The following is a 19779-nucleotide window of genomic DNA, read 5'->3' as shown; positions in this document are numbered from 1 at the left end:
CTTGACAATGGTGAAGACAGACTTATAGAGTGGAACTTAACTATGAAGAATAATAGAGATGAGTGCTTATATAGTAATGTTGACTCAATCGCCATAGTGATTTTGCTAAATAAATATTTTATGGCATTACCCAAAGTACCTTAAATTCCACTTAGTATCACAATGTCTTTCACTAAGTTGTCAGTTAATAAATGTTTTAATTTAATTCATTAATTGTTGGATAGGCACAAAATCAAGAGAATGTTGAAGTGGAGGAGGCAGAAGTTTGAAGGAATTGCCTGGGCAAGGGTGGAAATAATAAAGTGAGATGATGGCATACGTTTTATGAAGCTGAATAAGATCCTGTTAGTGAGGGAGTTTTGAGTCTTAATGTATATGCTAACCATGATTTTTATATATGGTAACAAGCCATTCTTACACTTCTACATAGCCTTATAGCCTGTTTTTTAAAAGAGTGCATAGTTATTTTGAGGGAAAGTATTATGATAGGGGTAAGAAACACTATTGAAATTAGGTCCCTTTTGTGTTGATGATTATTTAACTGTGTCATTTTCCCCATCCTTGTCCCCTATCTTTTGAAACTGTTTAGGAGACTAGTTACCATATAGTACCTTGGTGACAGGGGGAGTAAACATTCAAGGATTACAGAACAGAAGCTTCTTGGAACTTCCTCTGATACACTGCTGTTGTTTTTGTCTTTGTCTCTCCAGCATTTAACTAAGTGCCCAAGATTGTCCTGTAAAATGAGCAAGTTTTCTCATTTTCATTTGTAATTGTTAAGTAACAGTATTTAGATCTTTTTCAATTTGACTTTGCCAGTAGTTTCAAAGATCAGTGTGGCCCCGTATCTGAATTAAAAGTAAGCTTACTTACTACCCTTTGCTAAACAGATCTGTCCTAGCAGGAATTACTTTAAACAGAATACAAAAAGTTCCCTGGTGTTTCATTTATATAATCCCATTTCTCTCTTATGATAGCCAACATTTGTTAAGTATTTTAGAAGGATCCCTAAGACTGAGGACCCAGATTTCATCATTTAGGAAATCCAGGCCAAATGAATTAAGTTCATCAGACAAGAGGGAAGACACATATTGCAGTGAGAAACTAGGCTAGATTTGGAGTCAAGACTTGTGTTCAAATTTAGCCTGCTATTTCCTACCTGTATAACCTTGAGCAAATCATTTTTAATTTCTCTGGGGCCTCAGTTTTCTTCAACTGCAAATATGAGAGAGTTGGACTAGGAAGTCTTCTGGGACTCCTCCTTGCTCTCTGTATGAATCCCAGATGAAATCTTCTTTCCAGAAAAAAATGGCTCATATTCTGGGAATTTTAGAAAGGGAAGGAAGAAGTGGATCTTAGAATTGCTGAAAGTTTAGAGAATCTCATCTGTATCAGCTTGTGCAGTGTGCTTGATTAGAAGTACATTTGTGCTTGAAAGGTAGCAAAGAAGCACCAATAGATACAAAGAAATTTATTAAATTGAATGTATCAAAAAAAATATTTTCATCCATACTCACTGAAATTTTGTAGTGGTGTAGCATTAATTTTGCCAGTTTTAAGACCAAGAAAAAATAAATCTCCTGATTCCTAATCTCTAATTGGCACAGGGATGTGTGAAAATACATAAATAGAGGCAACATGAAGTTTTGGTGGGAAGAAATATGGGGGAGGTTGGGGATGAGAGACCTACAGGAAAGGAGGGATTGGGTTGATAATTATTTTGAAACAGGACTATAAATATATCTTTTTTTTTTTTTAATTAGGTCTCTTCTCCCCAGACCTCTTATCTCCTTTTATTCTTCTGGGTATTACTGAAAATTGAGAGAAACTCCCTTACTTATGAAGGAAGAACTGGTTGCAATATATTTATTATTTTCTCACAAGGTTTTCTCACCCTCCATTTTTGTTCCCACATAGGAATTCTACCATCTTCCTCTGAAGACAACTATCTTACTCCATGAAGGCCAGGACAACTTGACATGTGTGGATCCCTTGTCTCTTCTGCAAAATAGCTATTCTTCCCCATTGTGTGCAGCTTTTCCTTAATAGGGGAGGGGAGGGGAGAGCCAGCATCCCCCTCCCCTTCCCTCTTTAGAACTCTGTGAATACTTTACACACCTCTTTCCCAGGATGGCAGACCCCATCATGGACCTTTTTGATGACCCCAATTTATTTGGCCTGGACTCTCTAACTGATGACAGCTTCAACCAAGTCACACGAGACCCCATAGAAGAAGCTCTTGGGCTACCAAGTACCCTGGACTCTTTAGATCAGATGAACCAAGATGGTGGAAACAGTGACTTGGGAAGTTCAACATCAAGTGGCCTGCCCCCTCCAACAGAAGAAACCCCCCCTTCAGAACCTCCCAAAGAATCAGTAACTCCAGCCCCAGAGTCACTCACCTTGCATGATTATACCACTCCACCAGTGGGCCAGGAACAACCCAATCAAACCATCTTACAGGCACCACCACCACCAACAGGACTTCTTCAGGTCTCCAAGGGCCAGGAGATCCTGAGCCAAGGAAATCCTTTTATGGGTGTCTCTGCTACAGCTGTCTCCTCCAGTAGTGGTGGGGGGCAACCCCCTCAGACAGCACCTAAGATTGTCATCCTCAAGGCCCCACCTGGTACCTCAGTCACAGGTGCTCATGTGGCACAGATCCAAGCCCAGGCCATCACCAGCACAGCACAGCCTTTAGTGGCTGGCACAGCCAATGGTGGTAAAGTCACTTTTACCAAGGTGCTAACTGGTACTCCTCTTAGACCAGGTGTCTCCATTGTTTCTGGCAATGCAGTCTTGGCCACTAAGGTCACTGGAGGCCAGGCCACAGTGCAGCGCATTGTTCAACCCAGCCGGCCAGTAAAGCAGCTGGTCCTGCAGCCGGTTAAGAGTTCTACCACAACTGGAAACCCAGGGACTGGAGCAACACCACTGAAGCCTGCTGTCACTCTGACCTCAGCTCCCACTCAGGTGGCTTCATGGAATAGGGGGAGGTGGGAAGTAGTCTGATTATAGGTCAGACTCAATTCTGAGTTTAGTTAATAAAAGAGCTTATCTGAATTCCATATTCATTTTGTAGTTTATATTTGTTACCTGGATAATGGATAGTGATAGTATGATCTTAGGCTTTCATGACATAATAGTTGTTGATATTTTTCACTTCTTTTATTATCATTTTGACAGTATTTTCAATTGGAAAGTGGCTAAATTGTCCAAACGTAGGTGGGGAGGAATAGTGGTGAATAAGTCATATCTAAAAAAAATGTTTTCGTTCTTATTGCTAGGTTGATTAAAGATATGCCATCAGCAACTAATGACCAAGTGTGAATTCCTATTGTCTATCCAATAAAAGGCCCTTTATCTAATCAGAAGGGTCCTTGCTTTTAGAAAGAAGTACTTGAGTAACCCAGAGGCAGTTTGACACGGAAGGGACATGTAAACCTAAAGCCAAAGAATTTATGCAAGATATATACTTAGATCCTCATGTTATGCCACAAAATCTTATTTTACCATTTCCTATCCTTTAGGGTGAATCAAAGCGCATCACTCTGGTTCTCCAGCAGCCTCAGTCAGGAGGGCCTCAAGGCCATCGGCATGTCGTGCTGGGGAGTCTGCCAGGCAAGATTGTGTTGCAGGGCAACCAGCTGGCAGCCCTGACTCAGGCCAAGAATGCCCAGGGGCAGCCTGCCAAAGTAGTGACTATCCAGCTGCAGGTGCAGCAGCCACAGCAAAAGATTCAGATTGTACAGCAGCCACCCTCAGCCCAGCAGCAGCAGCAGCCACCCTCAGCCCAGCCAGTGACCCTGTCCTCGGTGCAGCCAGCCCAGATTATGGGACCAGGACAAAGCCCAGGCCAAAGACTTACAGTACCACTCAAAGTGGTGCTTCAGCCCCAGGTAAAGCTAACTCTACTAGGTAGAAAGAAAAGAAGGAAAGCTTGACGTTTTCATTGTACCTGCCTGAAGCAGCCTGTTATTAAGCACAGCCTTTGTTCCCCAAATAAATTTGGTTGAATACAATGAGTGGAACATAAAAATGATAGTGTCATACAAAATAAAAGGATTAATTTGAGGGAGCTGATAAATGAGGTGATTATTTAGTGCTTTTGACCTGCTTTAAATCATCTCTTGATGCTTTCTTTCTTTTTTTTTTTTGTAAAACTGAAAGTGCTATCAGATACCCATCATTTTAAAGGTGAGGAAACAGCAAAGTGATTTTCCCAAATGGGTCAGCAGTAGCATTAGCAATGTATTCTTGGCTCTTCCTTATCTAACAATCTTTGCTAGTTTTTTCACTTGGTACTTTTCCTAGATGAGTTGTTGGGGCAAGATCAAGAATGAAAATTAGGAAGACAGATCAAGGATTTTAGAGATTGGAGTTTGAATTAGCATCTGTATTACTTTTCATTTCTCTCTAAGTCCCATACCATAGTGCCGCAAAGTCTGATTTGTTGCTGAGATTTAAAAAAAAAAAGGCTGAACTACCCTTCCTCTTTGCCCCAGAGCTATGTTTTGGGTAGATTTCACAAGGTAAGGATAACAAAGCTCTGATTTATCTATTCCTGCAGGCTGGCTCTTCCCAAGGGGCCTCCTCAGGCCTGTCAGTGGTTAAAGTGTTGAGTGCCAGTGAGGTGGCAGCTCTGTCTTCCCCAGCAGCCCCTGCTCCTCACACCGGGGGCAAAGCTGGGGTGGAGGAAAACCGAAGGCTAGAGCATCAGAAAAAACAAGAGAAAGCTAACAGGATAGTGGCGGAGGCCATTGCCAGAGCCCGGGCCCGAGGTGAGCAAAATATCCCACGAGTCTTAAATGAAGATGAGTTGCCCAGTGTCCGACCTGAGGAAGAAGGTGAGAAAAAACGAAGGAAGAAGAACACTGGAGAGAGGCTCAAAGAAGAGAAACCAAAAAAGAGCAAAGCTTCCGGTACCTCCAAGTCTAAGGGCAGGAGTAAGTTAAAGTGAGTATCTGCTGCTACCTTGAGATATGAACTAATGGTACCACTTTGGGGTGTTCTTGTTACCTTTAGATTGAGCATAATATCTGATGGGCAGCTTTTGGAATGAAAATTTGTGATAAAATGCAGTAGAGAATTTGTATACAATATTGGATATTTAACATTGCTATCACTTTCTTGGTAGAACTTTGAGAATTAAGAGACGAAAAGGTTAAGTGCCTGTTGGTGACAGAGTTGAAAATTTCATCAGTAAGCTGTGTTCCTTTCTTAATGATGCCTCTGTGAACATGTTACATTCCACCAAAGTGGGGTCCTTTCCCCAACATTTCTAATATGGAGGAAGAAGCTACAAGGAGATGATAGCTGCATTCTTTCATCCCTCAATCTTTGATTCAGTTCCTATGACTTTGAACTACAAAATGGGGGAGTTGTACCATTACTACAACATTCTTATCATAAGTTAGGAGTCCTTTATCCCCAGTTTACTACATTTACTGCTTCCTGTTCCTCCCCTTCAAAATACATCAGGAATTTGTAGCAAGAGTAATCACAGTAATGATATAATATCTTATACAGTAATAATATCTTACATTTGTATTAAAGATTATTACTCAGCATTATTAAATGATAATAGGAAAATACAGTGTTAGGCAAAAGAATGTTATAGGGACAGTTCCATAGCAACATTATAAGTACACAATTTACTGAATGATTTTACAATAGAGTTTCATGTGACTTTACATTGGAATTTGCTTATACCATATTATACTTGTGATTGCAAAATAGTGATAGGACAGTTTAATGCAAGGTATATTTTAATTACTTTGCCATTCACAAAAAAGCTTCTATAGCTGTTAACTCATTTGATCCTCACAACTACTTTGTGAGGGCAGATATTAACTCCAGTTCTTAATGAAGAAGAAATTAAAATTAAAAATTATTAAATAATTTCCCAGAATTACATAAGTGGTAATGATGGAACTAGGACTAAAATCCAGGTCTTCAGATTTGTAGTTTAGTGTTCTTTCTACTACCAATATTCTGCCTCTCATTTGGAATTTATACTATTGACTTAAGGCTACAAAAACAAGGTTGGCAGGTCCTGTGCTCTTCAGTGGTTTTAGGGAATTGAAGTGGGCCTAGTCACAAGTGGGAATTCTTTTCCCCTTCTTACCAAATTCCCTTATCCCCTTGTCCTACCATTATTACAAATGTATATATATGCCATCAGTTTTTACCTTTCCACAGCCATCTCCTACAGACTGACATTTTAATTCCTTTGACGGTATATGTTGGAGGGGTCCCCAGTACCTCACTGAAAGTGAATTTTTTTCCCCTCCTCAGCACCATCACTCCTGTGGTGGGTAAGAAGAGGAAACGCAACACCTCATCTGATAATTCTGACGTAGAAGTCATGCCTGCACAATCACCCAGGGAGGAGGAAGAGAGCAGCATTCAGGTAAAAGCTCTCCTGGAAAAACTGAGCTGATAAATTTGGTTCCAGAGAACATGTTCCCAAAGTAAAATGATGGTGCCTAGATCTAAAGGGACCAAAAGCATATATATGAAGGCTTTGTATCTCCCTAAATGTTAAATCCTCTTTTGAATTCTTTCTTAGATCAAATGCTCAGAAAGTGGTAATAATCCTTACTTTCCTTACTCTGATTGCTTTTCAAATTAAAGATACAAATGAAATTAGAATATGAATACAGTACTTATTAGCAATATTTTAGTTTCAGTCAGAATTACTCTAGTTCTCTCCTTTCCTGACCTTTTCCAAATTTCTGGGTTTTGACTGTCTTTCTAAACACCCCAAGCCCAGAGCTTTCTTATAATGCAGGCTGAAAAGACCAGAAGAATGAAAGATCTAAGCTTTTGTTAGCTTATAATTAACGTTGCATTTTGAGGCTAACCCAAATCATTTAATGCTCATCATACCACTAGAAAACTCTTCTTTCCCCTGATCTCCACTGCACCCCAATCTCTGTTCCTTCTACTGTAATAATACTTGTAGTACCTTGTTGTGAAGATCAAATGAGCTAATATATGTGAAGTACTTTACAAACCCTAAAGTCTCACATTAATATCAGCTAAAAAAGCAGGTCATTTGGTGACCTTTAGATTGGAAATAACCAGCACCATTTTCCCGAGAATGCTCTTACATTTCTTTCATGGACAGGGAGGCCTACTATTGCCTTTAAATCAAAAGGCTAATGTTTAACAAGTTTTTATTTCTCTATTATCTTCTAGTTTTGTTTTTATAGGGATTTGGGGATGAAATATGAGGATTTTTAATGGCAGACAGAAAGTCCTAGTTTAATGACTTGGAATAGTGACATTTATAAATATATTAGACAATTGCCTAAATTAAAATTTTCTGTAAATATTGCTATTTTCTTAATGATTTTATATAATTAATAATTTCCTAAAGATAATTAACAAACGTTTGTTAAGCATTTACTATGTTCAAGGCAGTGGCATATAAGCATAAAAAAAATGAAGCAGTTACTACTTATAAGAAGCGTACATTCTAATGAGGAAGATAATAGGCACACACATACAAGTCTGAAATCAATAAATACAAATATATGTAAAGTAATTAAATACAGTATAGTTTAGGAGGGAGGGCACAGGCAGTTGGAGGGATTATGAAAGGCTTCATGCAGAAGATGGTGCCTAAGCTACATCTTAAAGGAAGAGAGTGATACTGGGAGGTAGAGATAAGATAGAGTGCATTCCAGGCATTGGGGGAAGTGGAAAATAGCCAGGACAAAGGCACAGAGATGGGAAATGGAGTCTTATGTTTAAAGAATGGAGAGTCGCTATCTAATTGAACATAAGAAGTAGGTCTTAAGGTTATTGTAGCATATAACAAAATTTGAGGCTTTACTGGAATTTTTTCCAACTTTTATCACTCTGTCTTGGGTTGTCTGACCATTGTTGCTACTGCAGAAGAGGCGCTCAAACCGACAAGTGAAGCGAAAAAAATACACAGAGGATTTGGACATTAAAATCACAGATGATGAGGAGGAGGAAGAGGTGGATGTGACTGGTCCAGTGAAGCCTGAGCCCATTTTGCCTGAACCAATTCAGGAACCTGATGGCGAGACATTGCCATCCATGCAGTTCTTTGTGGTGAGCTGAATACTTGAACCATTTCAGGGAGAGTACTACAAGCAAGGGCAGAGTTTATCCTTATTGCTTAGAATTCTCTCCTGACCACTTATATCTCTTCTTATAGGAGAACCCCAGTGAAGAAGATGCAGCCATTGTGGACAAAGTGCTTTCTATGCGGGTGGTGAAAAAGGAGGTTAGGCCTCTATGCTTGGTGTCAGCCCACATCTTTCTATTGCCAGATATTTCACTGTTGAGAGAATTTATCAGGGCATGTTACCTAAGGTTTATCTGTGGGAGGGTAGTAGACATGGACTGGTCAGAAATTAGAAAGAAGATAACTACTTTGGCTTCTCCAACTTATCAACCTGGAGTAGATAAAAGGGTATAGATGTTTGTTTAAAGGACAAGCTAAGATTAGCATGCTATTATCAGCATTCTAGAACACCAACTCTTTCCCATACTGGATTGATAATGCACAATAAGAGGACTGGACATGGTGTATCCCAGAGTTTGCTACCCAAAGTTCTGCTCATCTGTTGGTCTCTGTGTGATTAAAGTTAGTGTTTCCTACTTGGGATGATAGGGAATGGATAATTATAAAATGGGACTATAATTTCTCAATTCTTTCCCTTTAGCTTCCTTCTGGACAATATACTGAAGCAGAGGAATTTTTTGTCAAGTATAAGAATTAGTAAGTATCCTATGCCAAAAACATTCATCTCTGAGACTCAAGGGTGGTGGTAATGATTTTTCTTCATTCCCTCCCCCATAGTCTGTCATGAGTGGGAATGGTTCTTTTTTCTTCCATCTCCCAGCACATGTGATAAAAATTTAAAAAATAACTTCTGAGTGTTTTGTTTATTGTTTTTCTTCTGCATGGGAGGGATGGTGGTATCTAATAAAAATTCTATGTTCTATTAAGTAGGACTGCAATTAATACATTAAAATTTACATACTGGCTCTTTTGACAATGTAATCTCGTTAAGGACATTTTTGGTTTTATATTCCAGTACCTCACACATAGTAAACACATTAAATGCTTGTTAATTTATTGATGACTGCTCCTAGAGTCTGGAACCACTTAACAGTTTCCCTTTCCTATAGCATGAGTATTGTTGTTTTTTGTTTTTTTTTCATTCTCCAGTTCTTATCTGCACTGTGAATGGGCCACTATCTCTCAATTAGAAAAAGACAAGAGGATCCATCAGAAACTTAAGCGATTCAAAACCAAAATGGCTCAGATGAGACACTTCTTCCATGAGGTAAGTAGGAATAGGAGCTGCCTCTCCAGTCGTCTTTTTTTTTTCCTCTAGAAGCATGATCTAGTGGAATCTTAATTCCTTGGCATCAAATCACTGAACATATGATTGGGTCCTTTAAAGGTGTATAATACTGTACTAGCTTTTGTTTTCTTTCATTGCTACACTTAAGCTTCTTTCCTTATTTTACTTCCCCATACTTTATTTTCCTAATTATAAAATTATTCTTTAGTTCTTTAGAATCTACAAAATGTAAATGGAGTACTTGTAAAATTGTAAAATTGTAAAATGTAAATTACAAAATGTAAATGGAGTACTTTAAGTTTCTCTTGAGGAAAGGTGTTATGAAAAAAAGATTTTAATAGCTATTTTCTTGTATCACTCTGAATGAATCAAAGCACTGGTCCATTTGGGATTTATTTGTTTTCCAAGACTTAATCAGAAACAGTTAGTGGTAGCTATAGACATAAGCACCTGGCTTACTAAATAAACATTTATTTTGTTAAAATTTCTAATACTGTCTCACTGAAGCATCTTTTTGCAGGATTATCATTTCTTTCTTCAGTATTTATATCTAACCTGACACACATTTGTGAGCTTTAGCACATTTATGAGCTTCTTAAATCACTTTCATTTCTCCTTTTGTACTTGCACAAAAGTACACAAGGTGTTCTTCTGCCAGAGTAGGAAACCACATGTGTCCTCTGGGTGGTACTTTATGTCCTAAGAGCAAATATAATAAATCGTTAATTAAAAAAAAATTGAGGGTTAGTAGGAACTGGGGGATATCCTTAGAAAGGAACTGTAACCTTAGGAAGTATAAGATGCATTTAGTCATTCCATAAAGGCTGATTTATAGTCTTTCTGACATGGTTTAACAGCTTTGTAGAAGTGATGATGTGGGTATGACCAGGTGGATTTTATGGTTTCTTCATATATGAAGCTGAGTAACTAGTGCTTATAATTTGAGGTGTTAGTTGCAATGGGTTTACATCAATCTAATTTCTTTATAACTGTAAAATTTGCAAGGACTATGGGTATGGTTCAGCCACAGAACATGGCTATGTTGGCAGAACATGCCCAAACCAACTAAACAACAAGCTTAATGGGTAGGTCATTACTGGGTGGCCTTGTGGTCTTATTGTTTGTATTCTTGACCAAACCAGGATGAAGAGCCCTTCAATCCAGACTATGTGGAAGTGGACAGGATATTGGATGAGTCTCACAGTATTGACAAAGACAATGGTGAGGTGAGTTGTAATGTCACAATAGGTAGAAGGATGTAATAGGTTTCTTCTCTATAGAACTGGTAGGTTATGTGTGCCCTGTTGTCTTTATCTGTCTTTGATTTTTCCTGGTAAAGGTGAAAATTCCTTGGGAATTAAAAGGTATTTTCAAAATTTCCTTAGGCAGAATGGCTGAAATAACCATTCACTAAAACTATACTAAAAACTAGGCTAAGGGGCAAAGTTTGCAATTTCATGTGGTTCTAGCTTTGCAGTCAGCTCCTTGGTATTTTATTTTATGTCTACTGAATTAAATAAGAAAACTTAGTTGCCTTGAAAGCTTTTTTGGACAAATAAGAAATTTCATGAGTAGTTGTTTTTTTTTTCCTTATCATCGCTTGGTTATAGAATAATAGCTAGCATTTACATAGCACTTTAAGGTTTGCAGAACACTTTACAAATATCTCATTTCATCTTCATGACAATCCTGTGAGATAAGTATTATTAGTATCTTCAAGTAGATTATAAAATCAGACTGAGGGAGATTAAGTGATTCACATAGCTACCAGATGTCTGAGACCAGATTTGAACTCCAGTCTTCCTGACTCAAAGTCCAACATTCTGTTCACTGTACCACCTAGCCTGTTATAAAGAAGAATTATCACAGTGGCTAGTTTGTCAGTTCATAAAATTCAGCAACCAGCAAGGACTTTTTTTTACATTTGAATAGTTTGTCTATTCTCTTCTCAAAAGACTTCATTTAGTACCTAGTGTTGTTTTTTTTCCACCTTCCTCTTGAAGTGACCAACCATCAATCAGCATCCCTGAAATAGTCTGCATTTGGCATTAACACATGGAAAGAAATTGTCATATTACCATTTCACTTTCAAAAGTTTACTACTCCCTAATATGATTTCTTGTTCAGACATTGGTAAAGTACAGCACTAAGCCCAAAAGCTCAGAGAACTGCCATAGCTGATGGTTATGGCATTTGATCATTCCATGCCTCAGTTATTCCTCTCTGTAGAGGAATAGTCCCAGTATTGGGTAGAGTTGCTCTTGCAGTCCAAAGGCCTGGTTCATCCTGCTCCCACACACACTGTGGGGAAATTCATCCTGATGAACTCCTAGGCAACTCAGATGCCAATCCACATTGTTCGAAGGAGGTTCCCTACTGTGAAGCCCCAATTACACTGAAATCATCAGTATAGACAGTGGGGATAATTTCTGCCTCTTTTCTTTACTTCACATTGGGAATAAATTTTAAATCCTTGAATTATGAAATGTATTGCCAGGAGTGTATGAATTGGACATCTCAACACATGATCTTACATCAGAAGGAATATGAGTTAGCCCCTTTTCTAATTTATAGTCTTAGAGTGTTATCTGAGCTATTGAAAGGTTAAGAGACTTGCCTTAGGGTCACACAGCCAGTAGATATTAAAATTGGGTTTTGAACCCAGGATTTCCTGTCAGTGAGTCTACATTCTAGCTATTATACTATGCTTACCTCTTTGTGAGACAAGATTGATAGAATAATTTGATGATGATGATGATGATGATGTCCAAAGAAAGGAAAAGAACAATTCTGTCACAACATCTTACATAGAATAGATGTTTTAATAAAAAATTTGTTAGGGGGCAGCTGGGTAGCTCAGTGGATGGGGAGCCAGGCCTAGAGACAGGAGGTCCTAGGTTCAAATCTGGCCTCAGACACTTCCCAGCTGTGTGACCCTGGGCAAGTCACTTGACCCCCATTGCCTAGCCCTTACCACTCTTCTGCCTTGGAGCCAATACACAGTATTGACTCCAAGACGGAAGGTAAGGGTTTAAAAAAAAAATTGTTATTTGATGTCTTCTTTGTGACTTATTTCTACTGGCCTACTTCTTTCTCATAATCATCTGCCAGTAGTTGAGGTAATTATCTTATGCCATGATGTTTCCAGGTCACTATCAATTGGGGCCTAATTTGCTACCTCAATACTCAACTCATTTCTTATTTAAGCCTAAAGTTTTGATATGCATTAATTTTAGCCAAATCCCTCAAGTGCTCAGTCATCTTGGCTGGACTTGGGTTGTTATGTGTTACTACCCTTTCCGTTCAAAAATTCTCTTCCCAACAAATATTTATTGAGTATAACACTGTCATTGGGACAATAGTATTTCCTCTTTACTTTCACCCTTGTTATAATTCTTTTTTGTTTGTTTTTTAAACCCTTACCTTCTGTCTGGGAATCGATATTATGTATCTGTTCTAAGGCAAAAAACTTGTAAAGGCTAGGCATTGGGTTTTAGTGACTTGCCCTCGGTCTCTCCAGATCTGGCTCTATCCATTGAGTCACCTAGCTACCCTCTACTCTTGTTACTTCTTTTCAGTGATACCATCTCCTAGTTATTTCCTAACTCCTTATGGCTCAGAAGACCTCTTCTTCATCAGCCTCCTGACTGTTCTTGAGTACTCTTGACTAGCATCTAAACTATTGATAGCTCCAAGGGCAGTGAGCCCTGCTATGCTGCCTACAGGTTTAGCCTGTTCCAACCCCTAAAAATAGCCTAACTCCTGCCAAGGTTTAATGTAAGAAGGCAGTTGTACAAGACACGTGACTATAGCAGTTATGGATTTTAGGATATTTCAGTATAAACTTAGTTTTAGCTTATGCTGAGATGAGCCATTGAAGATGTATTAGTACTTATTGTTCTGTTGGTTATTCTTTAGAAATTCATTATTAGAACAGGATTTACTTTTAGTCACTTAAGTGATCAGAGCCATTAGTCTTGTTTCAGGGGGTATAACCAGAAGGTTAAACCCAGAAAAACATTTACACTTCCTTTGTTGTTGTATTAAGGCTTTTATAGTATGTGGTCTGATTGTGCAATAGGACTCCTGTAGCCCTAGCCAGGAACTGGGACTCTGTTAAAGTCTTGACTTATTCTTCTCTTAGCCTGTAATTTACTACCTGGTCAAATGGTGTTCTCTGCCCTATGAGGATAGTACATGGGAACTAAAAGAAGATGTAGATGAGGGCAAAGTCCGGGAGTTTAAGCGAATCCAGTCAAGGCATCCAGAACTCAAAAGAGTGGTAAGTAGTGTTTTCTTTAAAGCAATATGCCTTGTAAACATGTTGCTTGATGTTATGCCGAATTCTTTTTGAATTACTATGGTCACCTATCTGTCTTGGAGGCTTGCTTGGTTTTGCTACTATCTTTATCCTACTTCTTATTGACTTCTCATTCCTTAGAATCGACCTCAGGCAAGTGCCTGGAAGAAATTAGAATTGTCTCATGAATACAAAAACCGGAATCAACTACGAGAATACCAGCTAGAGGGGGTCAATTGGCTTCTTTTTAACTGGTACAACAGGTAAACAAAACAGTGGGCCTGAAAGGTCTGAGCTCAGTTTGGACTTAATTTTCACTTTTCATCTCTTGGAGGTACCATTTTGTACTTCCAGCCCTATGTAGAGGCATCACCTTTTTACATGTTTTCCCTTTTGTGTTGATTCTGTAGGCAGAACTGTATCCTGGCTGATGAAATGGGGCTGGGCAAAACAATTCAGTCCATTGCCTTCCTACAAGAGGAATATAACGTAGGCATCCATGGCCCCTTCTTAGTCATTGCCCCACTCTCTACAATTACCAATTGGGAAAGGGAGTTCAATACATGGACAGAGATGAACACTATCGTGTACCATGGCAGTCTGGCCAGCCGGCAAATGATCCAGCAGTATGAAATGTACTGCAAAGATTCACGGGTGAGTCTTCTGTGTAGAGAAAGGCCTTTTTATATAGCGAATGAATAAATGAATGAAAAGGCATTTGTTAAACATTTACTGTATTCCAAGTACTAGAAACACAAATACAAAAAGCAAGCTAGTATCTGCCCTATAGGATTTTACATTCTAATAGGGAAAGAGAGTGTATATCGTGAGTGGTAACCAGGGGTAGATATTTTAAGTCTTAGCAATGGTGAGTAAAGCAGTTGGGTAGTTAATTGCAATGTCCTTTCTAGAAATGGTGCGTGTTAATTGGATTCCTATTTACAGAGTTAATGGTGGACATCAGAGGAGAATACTTGGTTACTTGGCAAGTCACTGTTTGGGAGTATAGTAGGCGGGGGAGGGTGACCAGGAACATAGACATATTGGCCTAGTGATGGTTATTTGATTTATGCAAAAGCTTAAACCCTAGGGAACTGAACCACCTTTTAACTCTTGCTGCCTTTTGGGGTTAAGTGCTTACAGATTCTTTAAAAGTGTCTTCATAGAGATTTTTTTTCTGAGCTAAATATAAAGACATGTATCTAGCAGCACATTTACAAAGGTCACTTAACCAGTAGCACAGACAGTACAGAATACAACCAGAAATTAAGGAATAAGGAAAAATTGCTTTGACAACCAAGATCCAAAATCTGTATACTAAATTAGTTCCTCTTGTTAAAAGTAAGACTATCAGGCTATTACTCAAAGCCCTGACTTTTCAGACAACCCCAGCTTCAGCTATCTGATTTCCTAACTTAGAACAGATTAGAGCAGTGAGTTTTGAAAGTCTGAGAATTATGAGATAATACCAGAGGAATACTGTGATGATATTAAGAAGGGATAACTAGCAATAAGGAAGGAGGCCCCTCCAAAACTATAAAATGCAACTCAAGAACTGAAAATGTTTAACTGCCATTTTATGGACAAATAAATAGCTATGCAAATCTTTAATGACTCTTAGAGAAGATTTGAGAAAATTAACCTCCCTCCATCTGTTGCAAAGAGTGGGACCACGGAGGCAGCTGGGTGGCTCAGTGGATTGAGAGCCAGGCCTAGAAATGGGAGGTCCTAGGTTCAAAATCTGGCCTCAGCCACTTCCTAGCTGTGTGACCCTGGACAAGTCACTTAACCCTCATCGCCTAGCCCTTACCACTCTTCTGCCTTGGAGCCAATACACAGTATTGACTCCAAGACGAAAGTTAAGGGTTTTTAAAAAAAAAAAAGTGGGACCATACGTAGAATATTTTACATGGTGTCAGTTGTAGCTGATGTGTTCATTGTTTTTTGTCAAACTGCTTTTTTTACCCTTTAAAAAGAAAAAAAACTTATAAAAGGAAAACTTGAAGGGGGGAAAGCAATACATTCAGAAATGAAAAGTTATATTAAAACAGTATACTAATAAAACTTTTTATTTAAAAAAAAAAAACTTAAGACAGTTCTGTGTTAAAATAATAATAGCTAGGGGCAACTGGGTGGCTCAGTGGATTGAAAGCCAGACCTAGAGACGGAAGTCCTCGGTTCAAATCTGACCTCAGACATTTTCTAGCTGTGTGACCCTGGGCAAGTTACTTAACCCCCATTGCCCAGCCCTTACCACTCTTCTGTCTTGGAACCAATAAATAGTATTGATTCTAAGGCGGAAGGTAAGAGTTTAAACAAAAAATTAATTAATAATAATTCACATTAAAGTCACATATAAAGTGACTTGCCCAGGACCACTCAAGTGTAAGTGTCAGGATCAGACTTAGAGTTTAGACCTCTTCTGATTCACTCCCAGCATCCTTTATCCAATGCCACCTTTCCAAATAGGATAGTAAGAAGTATTCCAAATAATGATGATCCCCAGTTTCCTTCACTAAAATCCTGTTCCAGTGATTTTTGGTGTGGAAGTGGCTGAGTTTTTTAAATCTATAGATACAGAATAGAAACTCTGACAGTTCTCACAATCTGGAACAACTTCATACCTTGCCCAGGGATGTGTACTGTATGTATATCTGTTGTCAATAGAAGTTTAGCTCAGTTCAGAAATGCTCATCATTAAACTGATCATAGTGTGACAATTTTTTTGACCATAGCACTTTCTAAAGATGATTGAGGGGTTACAATTTGTGTCCCATGAAGGAATACCAAGTACCTGTGTCAGTAAAATTATGAGTCCTTATTCTTTGAAGACAAATATTTGAAATTGATATCCTTAAGAAATAGTTTAACATTTAAATAGTTTTGAGACTTAAACTGGTTACACAGATTGCCTTTATTTTATTCTCTGTTGTGTGATATTTCTATCTTCCCCATAATATGTATATACATGTGTGTGCATGTATATGTCACACCCCCCCATATTGAATTGTGAGAATCTTAAGAGCAGTCTTTATCATATCCATCTTTGTTTGTCTTTTATCATCCAGCGCATTGCCTTGAACATAATATAGTAAAAAAAAAGTTTTTTTTAAACTGAATTAGCAATTCTTGATAAATCAGTTAGTACCATGCTTTGTCAGATTACTTATTATTTGTTAGGAAGAAAGTGATTTAAATTATTTTGTCAGTAATTATCTACAATAAGAGGACAATTCAGAAAGTTTAGAATAACTTCTTTTTTTAGAAAGTTTCAAATAATTTCTTTTGCTTTTTCATGCTAAGGGGCGGCTTATCCCTGGGGCATATAAGTTTGATGCCTTGATTACCACTTTTGAGATGATCTTGTCAGACTGCCCTGAGCTCCGGGAGATTGAATGGCGTTGTGTCATTATTGATGAAGCTCATCGACTCAAGAATCGAAATTGCAAGCTGCTTGATAGCCTCAAGCACATGGACCTGGTGAGTTCATCAGGCTTATTTGTGGGAGAGACTTGGAAGGATTAATCACTTCTGTGGTATTAAATGCCCCTGCTCTGATAAAGATGATTATTAATGAGGAAAGTAAACCAAAGTAAAAATCTTCCTTTTGGGTGAAAGGATCTGGTGCCCAGAGTGTCCATAGGATTGTTAGAGCCAGAAGGGATATTAGTGCAAACCTGCTCATTTTATAACCAATTAAGTTGACATCCCAGAAAGATTAAATGACAACTAATAAATGGCAAAGGTAAGATATTTTTGTGATGTTTAATTTCATATTTATCCTGTTCTTCTCTTCATTTTCAGGAGCATAAAGTGCTGCTCACAGGAACACCACTGCAAAACACTGTGGAAGAACTTTTTAGCTTATTACACTTCTTGGAACCTTCACAGTTTCCTTCAGAATCAGAGTTCCTCAAGGACTTTGGTGATCTCAAGACAGAAGAGCAGGTAGGAAGTCTGCTTTGTGAATTTTAAGATTATAAATAAAACTAATTACTTAAAATACAGTTATCAAAATGTTCTTTAAAAAAAGAAGTTCATAGATCCCAGGTTAAGAATCCTTGACTTAGAGTAAACAGTTTATGGCAGGTAAAAATCTATTGTTCTTCTTCTGCTCTATGACTCTAACCAGTCATATAATAATGTCTGTGATTCTGGGATCTTTTGCTTACTATATTCTTATATTTTGTGATGTTCATTTCTGTCTTTCTTGGATTCAGGTACAGAAGCTGCAAGCCATTCTGAAGCCAATGATGTTGAGAAGGCTTAAAGAAGATGTTGAAAAAAACCTAGCTCCCAAACAGGAGACAATCATTGAAGTGGAGCTAACAAACATCCAAAAGAAGTATTATCGTGCTATCTTGGAAAAAAATTTTTCCTTCCTTTCCAAAGGTGCAGGTCACACAAACATGCCTAACCTACTTAATACAATGATGGAGCTACGTAAATGTTGTAATCATCCATATCTCATCAATGGTAAGTACTATTCTAATATTTTCCTAGACATAGATCTCCAAATTGTACAAGTTACTATTCTTAGAAAAACAGACTACTCTCTTCCAGGCTTATCCTAATGTAGAATTAAGAAAGACTTTGCATGTCTATTTCCATAGTTTTCCCTACCTCATTATCTAATCTCCCAGGATATTTTCCTTGGCCCCAAACTGCATTTTAAAAGTGTTAAACCTAAGTTATGCTTCCTTTTTAACCCTGTTGCCTCCTTGTCTTGACAAAAAAATAACTTACTATATGCTTCTTCAGCTCTCAGCATCAGGATTAATTCTCTTCACAGGCGCAGAGGAAAAAATCCTAACAGAATTTCGGGAGGCCTGCCATATCATCCCCCATGACTTCCATCTCCAGGCCATGGTCCGCTCAGCTGGTAAGCTGGTTCTGATTGATAAGCTACTTCCAAAACTCAAGGCTGGTGGCCATAAGGTGCTGATCTTCTCCCAGATGGTTCGATGCCTGGATATCCTGGAGGATTATCTGATCCAGAGAAGGTGAGGGATATATTAGCCAACCATCTTTTGGAATTAGATTTCTCAGACTATTGAGTTGGTGTTAGAAATATGTTTACTTTCCTTAATTACAAAGGAGTTTTTTTAACTTTAACTTCTTGACCTGACTAGTGCAAACTACAGGGGTGTGGGAAATAATGATCTTGGTTAAATAATTAAGTCTGTACTTATTTTTCCTACCATAACCTTTTCCCTATGATTTATTTAGATACTTATATGAACGTATTGATGGACGTGTGCGAGGCAACCTACGTCAGGCTGCCATTGACCGTTTTAGCAAGCCTGATTCTGACCGATTTGTCTTCTTGCTCTGCACCCGAGCTGGTGGCCTTGGTATCAACCTTACAGCTGCAGATACTTGCATCATCTTTGATTCAGACTGGAACCCACAGAATGATTTACAGGTAATGGGAATATTGATCACTTCTCATAGTTGTTGGGGACAGACAAATAGCAGATTATTAAACTATCTGGAGATCTTTCATAGAAAGGTCATCCTTAGTACCTATTAGCTTGGTAAAGCCCAATTAATGGGACTACTTTCTTCTCTGGTAACTGATCAGAGATTTTAATTTTGAAGTTTTCCAGAAGTTCTTAGTGGTTAAAATCAATTTCATCTTTTGGATAAAGCCCCTCCTTTATGAAAGGTATAAAATTGGAATCTGGAAAATCTAGGCCCTATTCCTACCTCATTCACTTATTACCTATGTGGCTTTGGGGCAAGTAGCTTATCCCATTTGATCTGAGGTCCCTCTCTATAAAATGAAAATGCTGTTTATATTACCTATCTCACAGGACTTTGCACATTTTAGAGCTCTATTTAAATGTCCTAAAACTAATGTCCTTTTCTTTTGTCCATATCTTCAACCAGGCGCAAGCACGTTGTCATCGAATAGGGCAAAGCAAAGCTGTGAAAGTTTACCGCCTTATCACTCGAAATTCTTATGAGAGGGAGATGTTTGATAAGGCCAGCCTTAAGTTGGGACTGGATAAGGCAGTACTTCAGTCCATGAGTGGTCGGGATGGCAACATCACTGGGGTGAGACATTTCATCCTACAGATTTCCTTCTGACTAGGACAAGGGATGTAGAAGGAAGTAAGAGTC

General features: G+C 38.3%; 1 protein-coding gene across 8 annotated transcripts in view; it reads left to right on the top strand.

Annotated features, from left to right (window-relative positions):
- The window catches only part of CHD8 (chromodomain helicase DNA binding protein 8), a 62705-nt gene that overhangs the window by 23700 nt on the left and 19226 nt on the right, over nucleotides 1–19779 (top strand). For all 8 annotated transcript variants that reach the window (XM_056810009.1, XM_056810005.1, XM_001368912.4 and 5 more), the window contains 18 exons: nucleotides 1918–2973; nucleotides 3531–3899; nucleotides 4571–4956; nucleotides 6298–6412; nucleotides 7906–8088; nucleotides 8195–8263; nucleotides 8706–8761; nucleotides 9215–9332; nucleotides 10496–10579; nucleotides 13498–13635; nucleotides 13795–13916; nucleotides 14064–14307; nucleotides 16957–17133; nucleotides 17458–17601; nucleotides 17874–18129; nucleotides 18446–18656; nucleotides 18883–19078; nucleotides 19546–19713. In XM_056810009.1, the coding sequence (XP_056665987.1) occupies nucleotides 2131–2973; nucleotides 3531–3899; nucleotides 4571–4956; nucleotides 6298–6412; nucleotides 7906–8088; nucleotides 8195–8263; nucleotides 8706–8761; nucleotides 9215–9332; nucleotides 10496–10579; nucleotides 13498–13635; nucleotides 13795–13916; nucleotides 14064–14307; nucleotides 16957–17133; nucleotides 17458–17601; nucleotides 17874–18129; nucleotides 18446–18656; nucleotides 18883–19078; nucleotides 19546–19713 (3879 nt within the window). In that variant the 5' untranslated portion in view covers nucleotides 1918–2130. The remainder of the gene's footprint in view (nucleotides 1–1917; nucleotides 2974–3530; nucleotides 3900–4570; nucleotides 4957–6297; nucleotides 6413–7905; nucleotides 8089–8194; nucleotides 8264–8705; nucleotides 8762–9214; nucleotides 9333–10495; nucleotides 10580–13497; nucleotides 13636–13794; nucleotides 13917–14063; nucleotides 14308–16956; nucleotides 17134–17457; nucleotides 17602–17873; nucleotides 18130–18445; nucleotides 18657–18882; nucleotides 19079–19545; nucleotides 19714–19779) is intronic.

This window comes from Monodelphis domestica, chromosome 1 (genome assembly GCF_027887165.1).
Source record: "Monodelphis domestica isolate mMonDom1 chromosome 1, mMonDom1.pri, whole genome shotgun sequence".
NCBI lineage: Eukaryota > Metazoa > Chordata > Mammalia > Didelphimorphia > Didelphidae > Monodelphis > Monodelphis domestica.
Note: the sequence above shows the minus strand (reverse complement) of the source record. Positions and strands in the feature narration are given on the sequence as shown.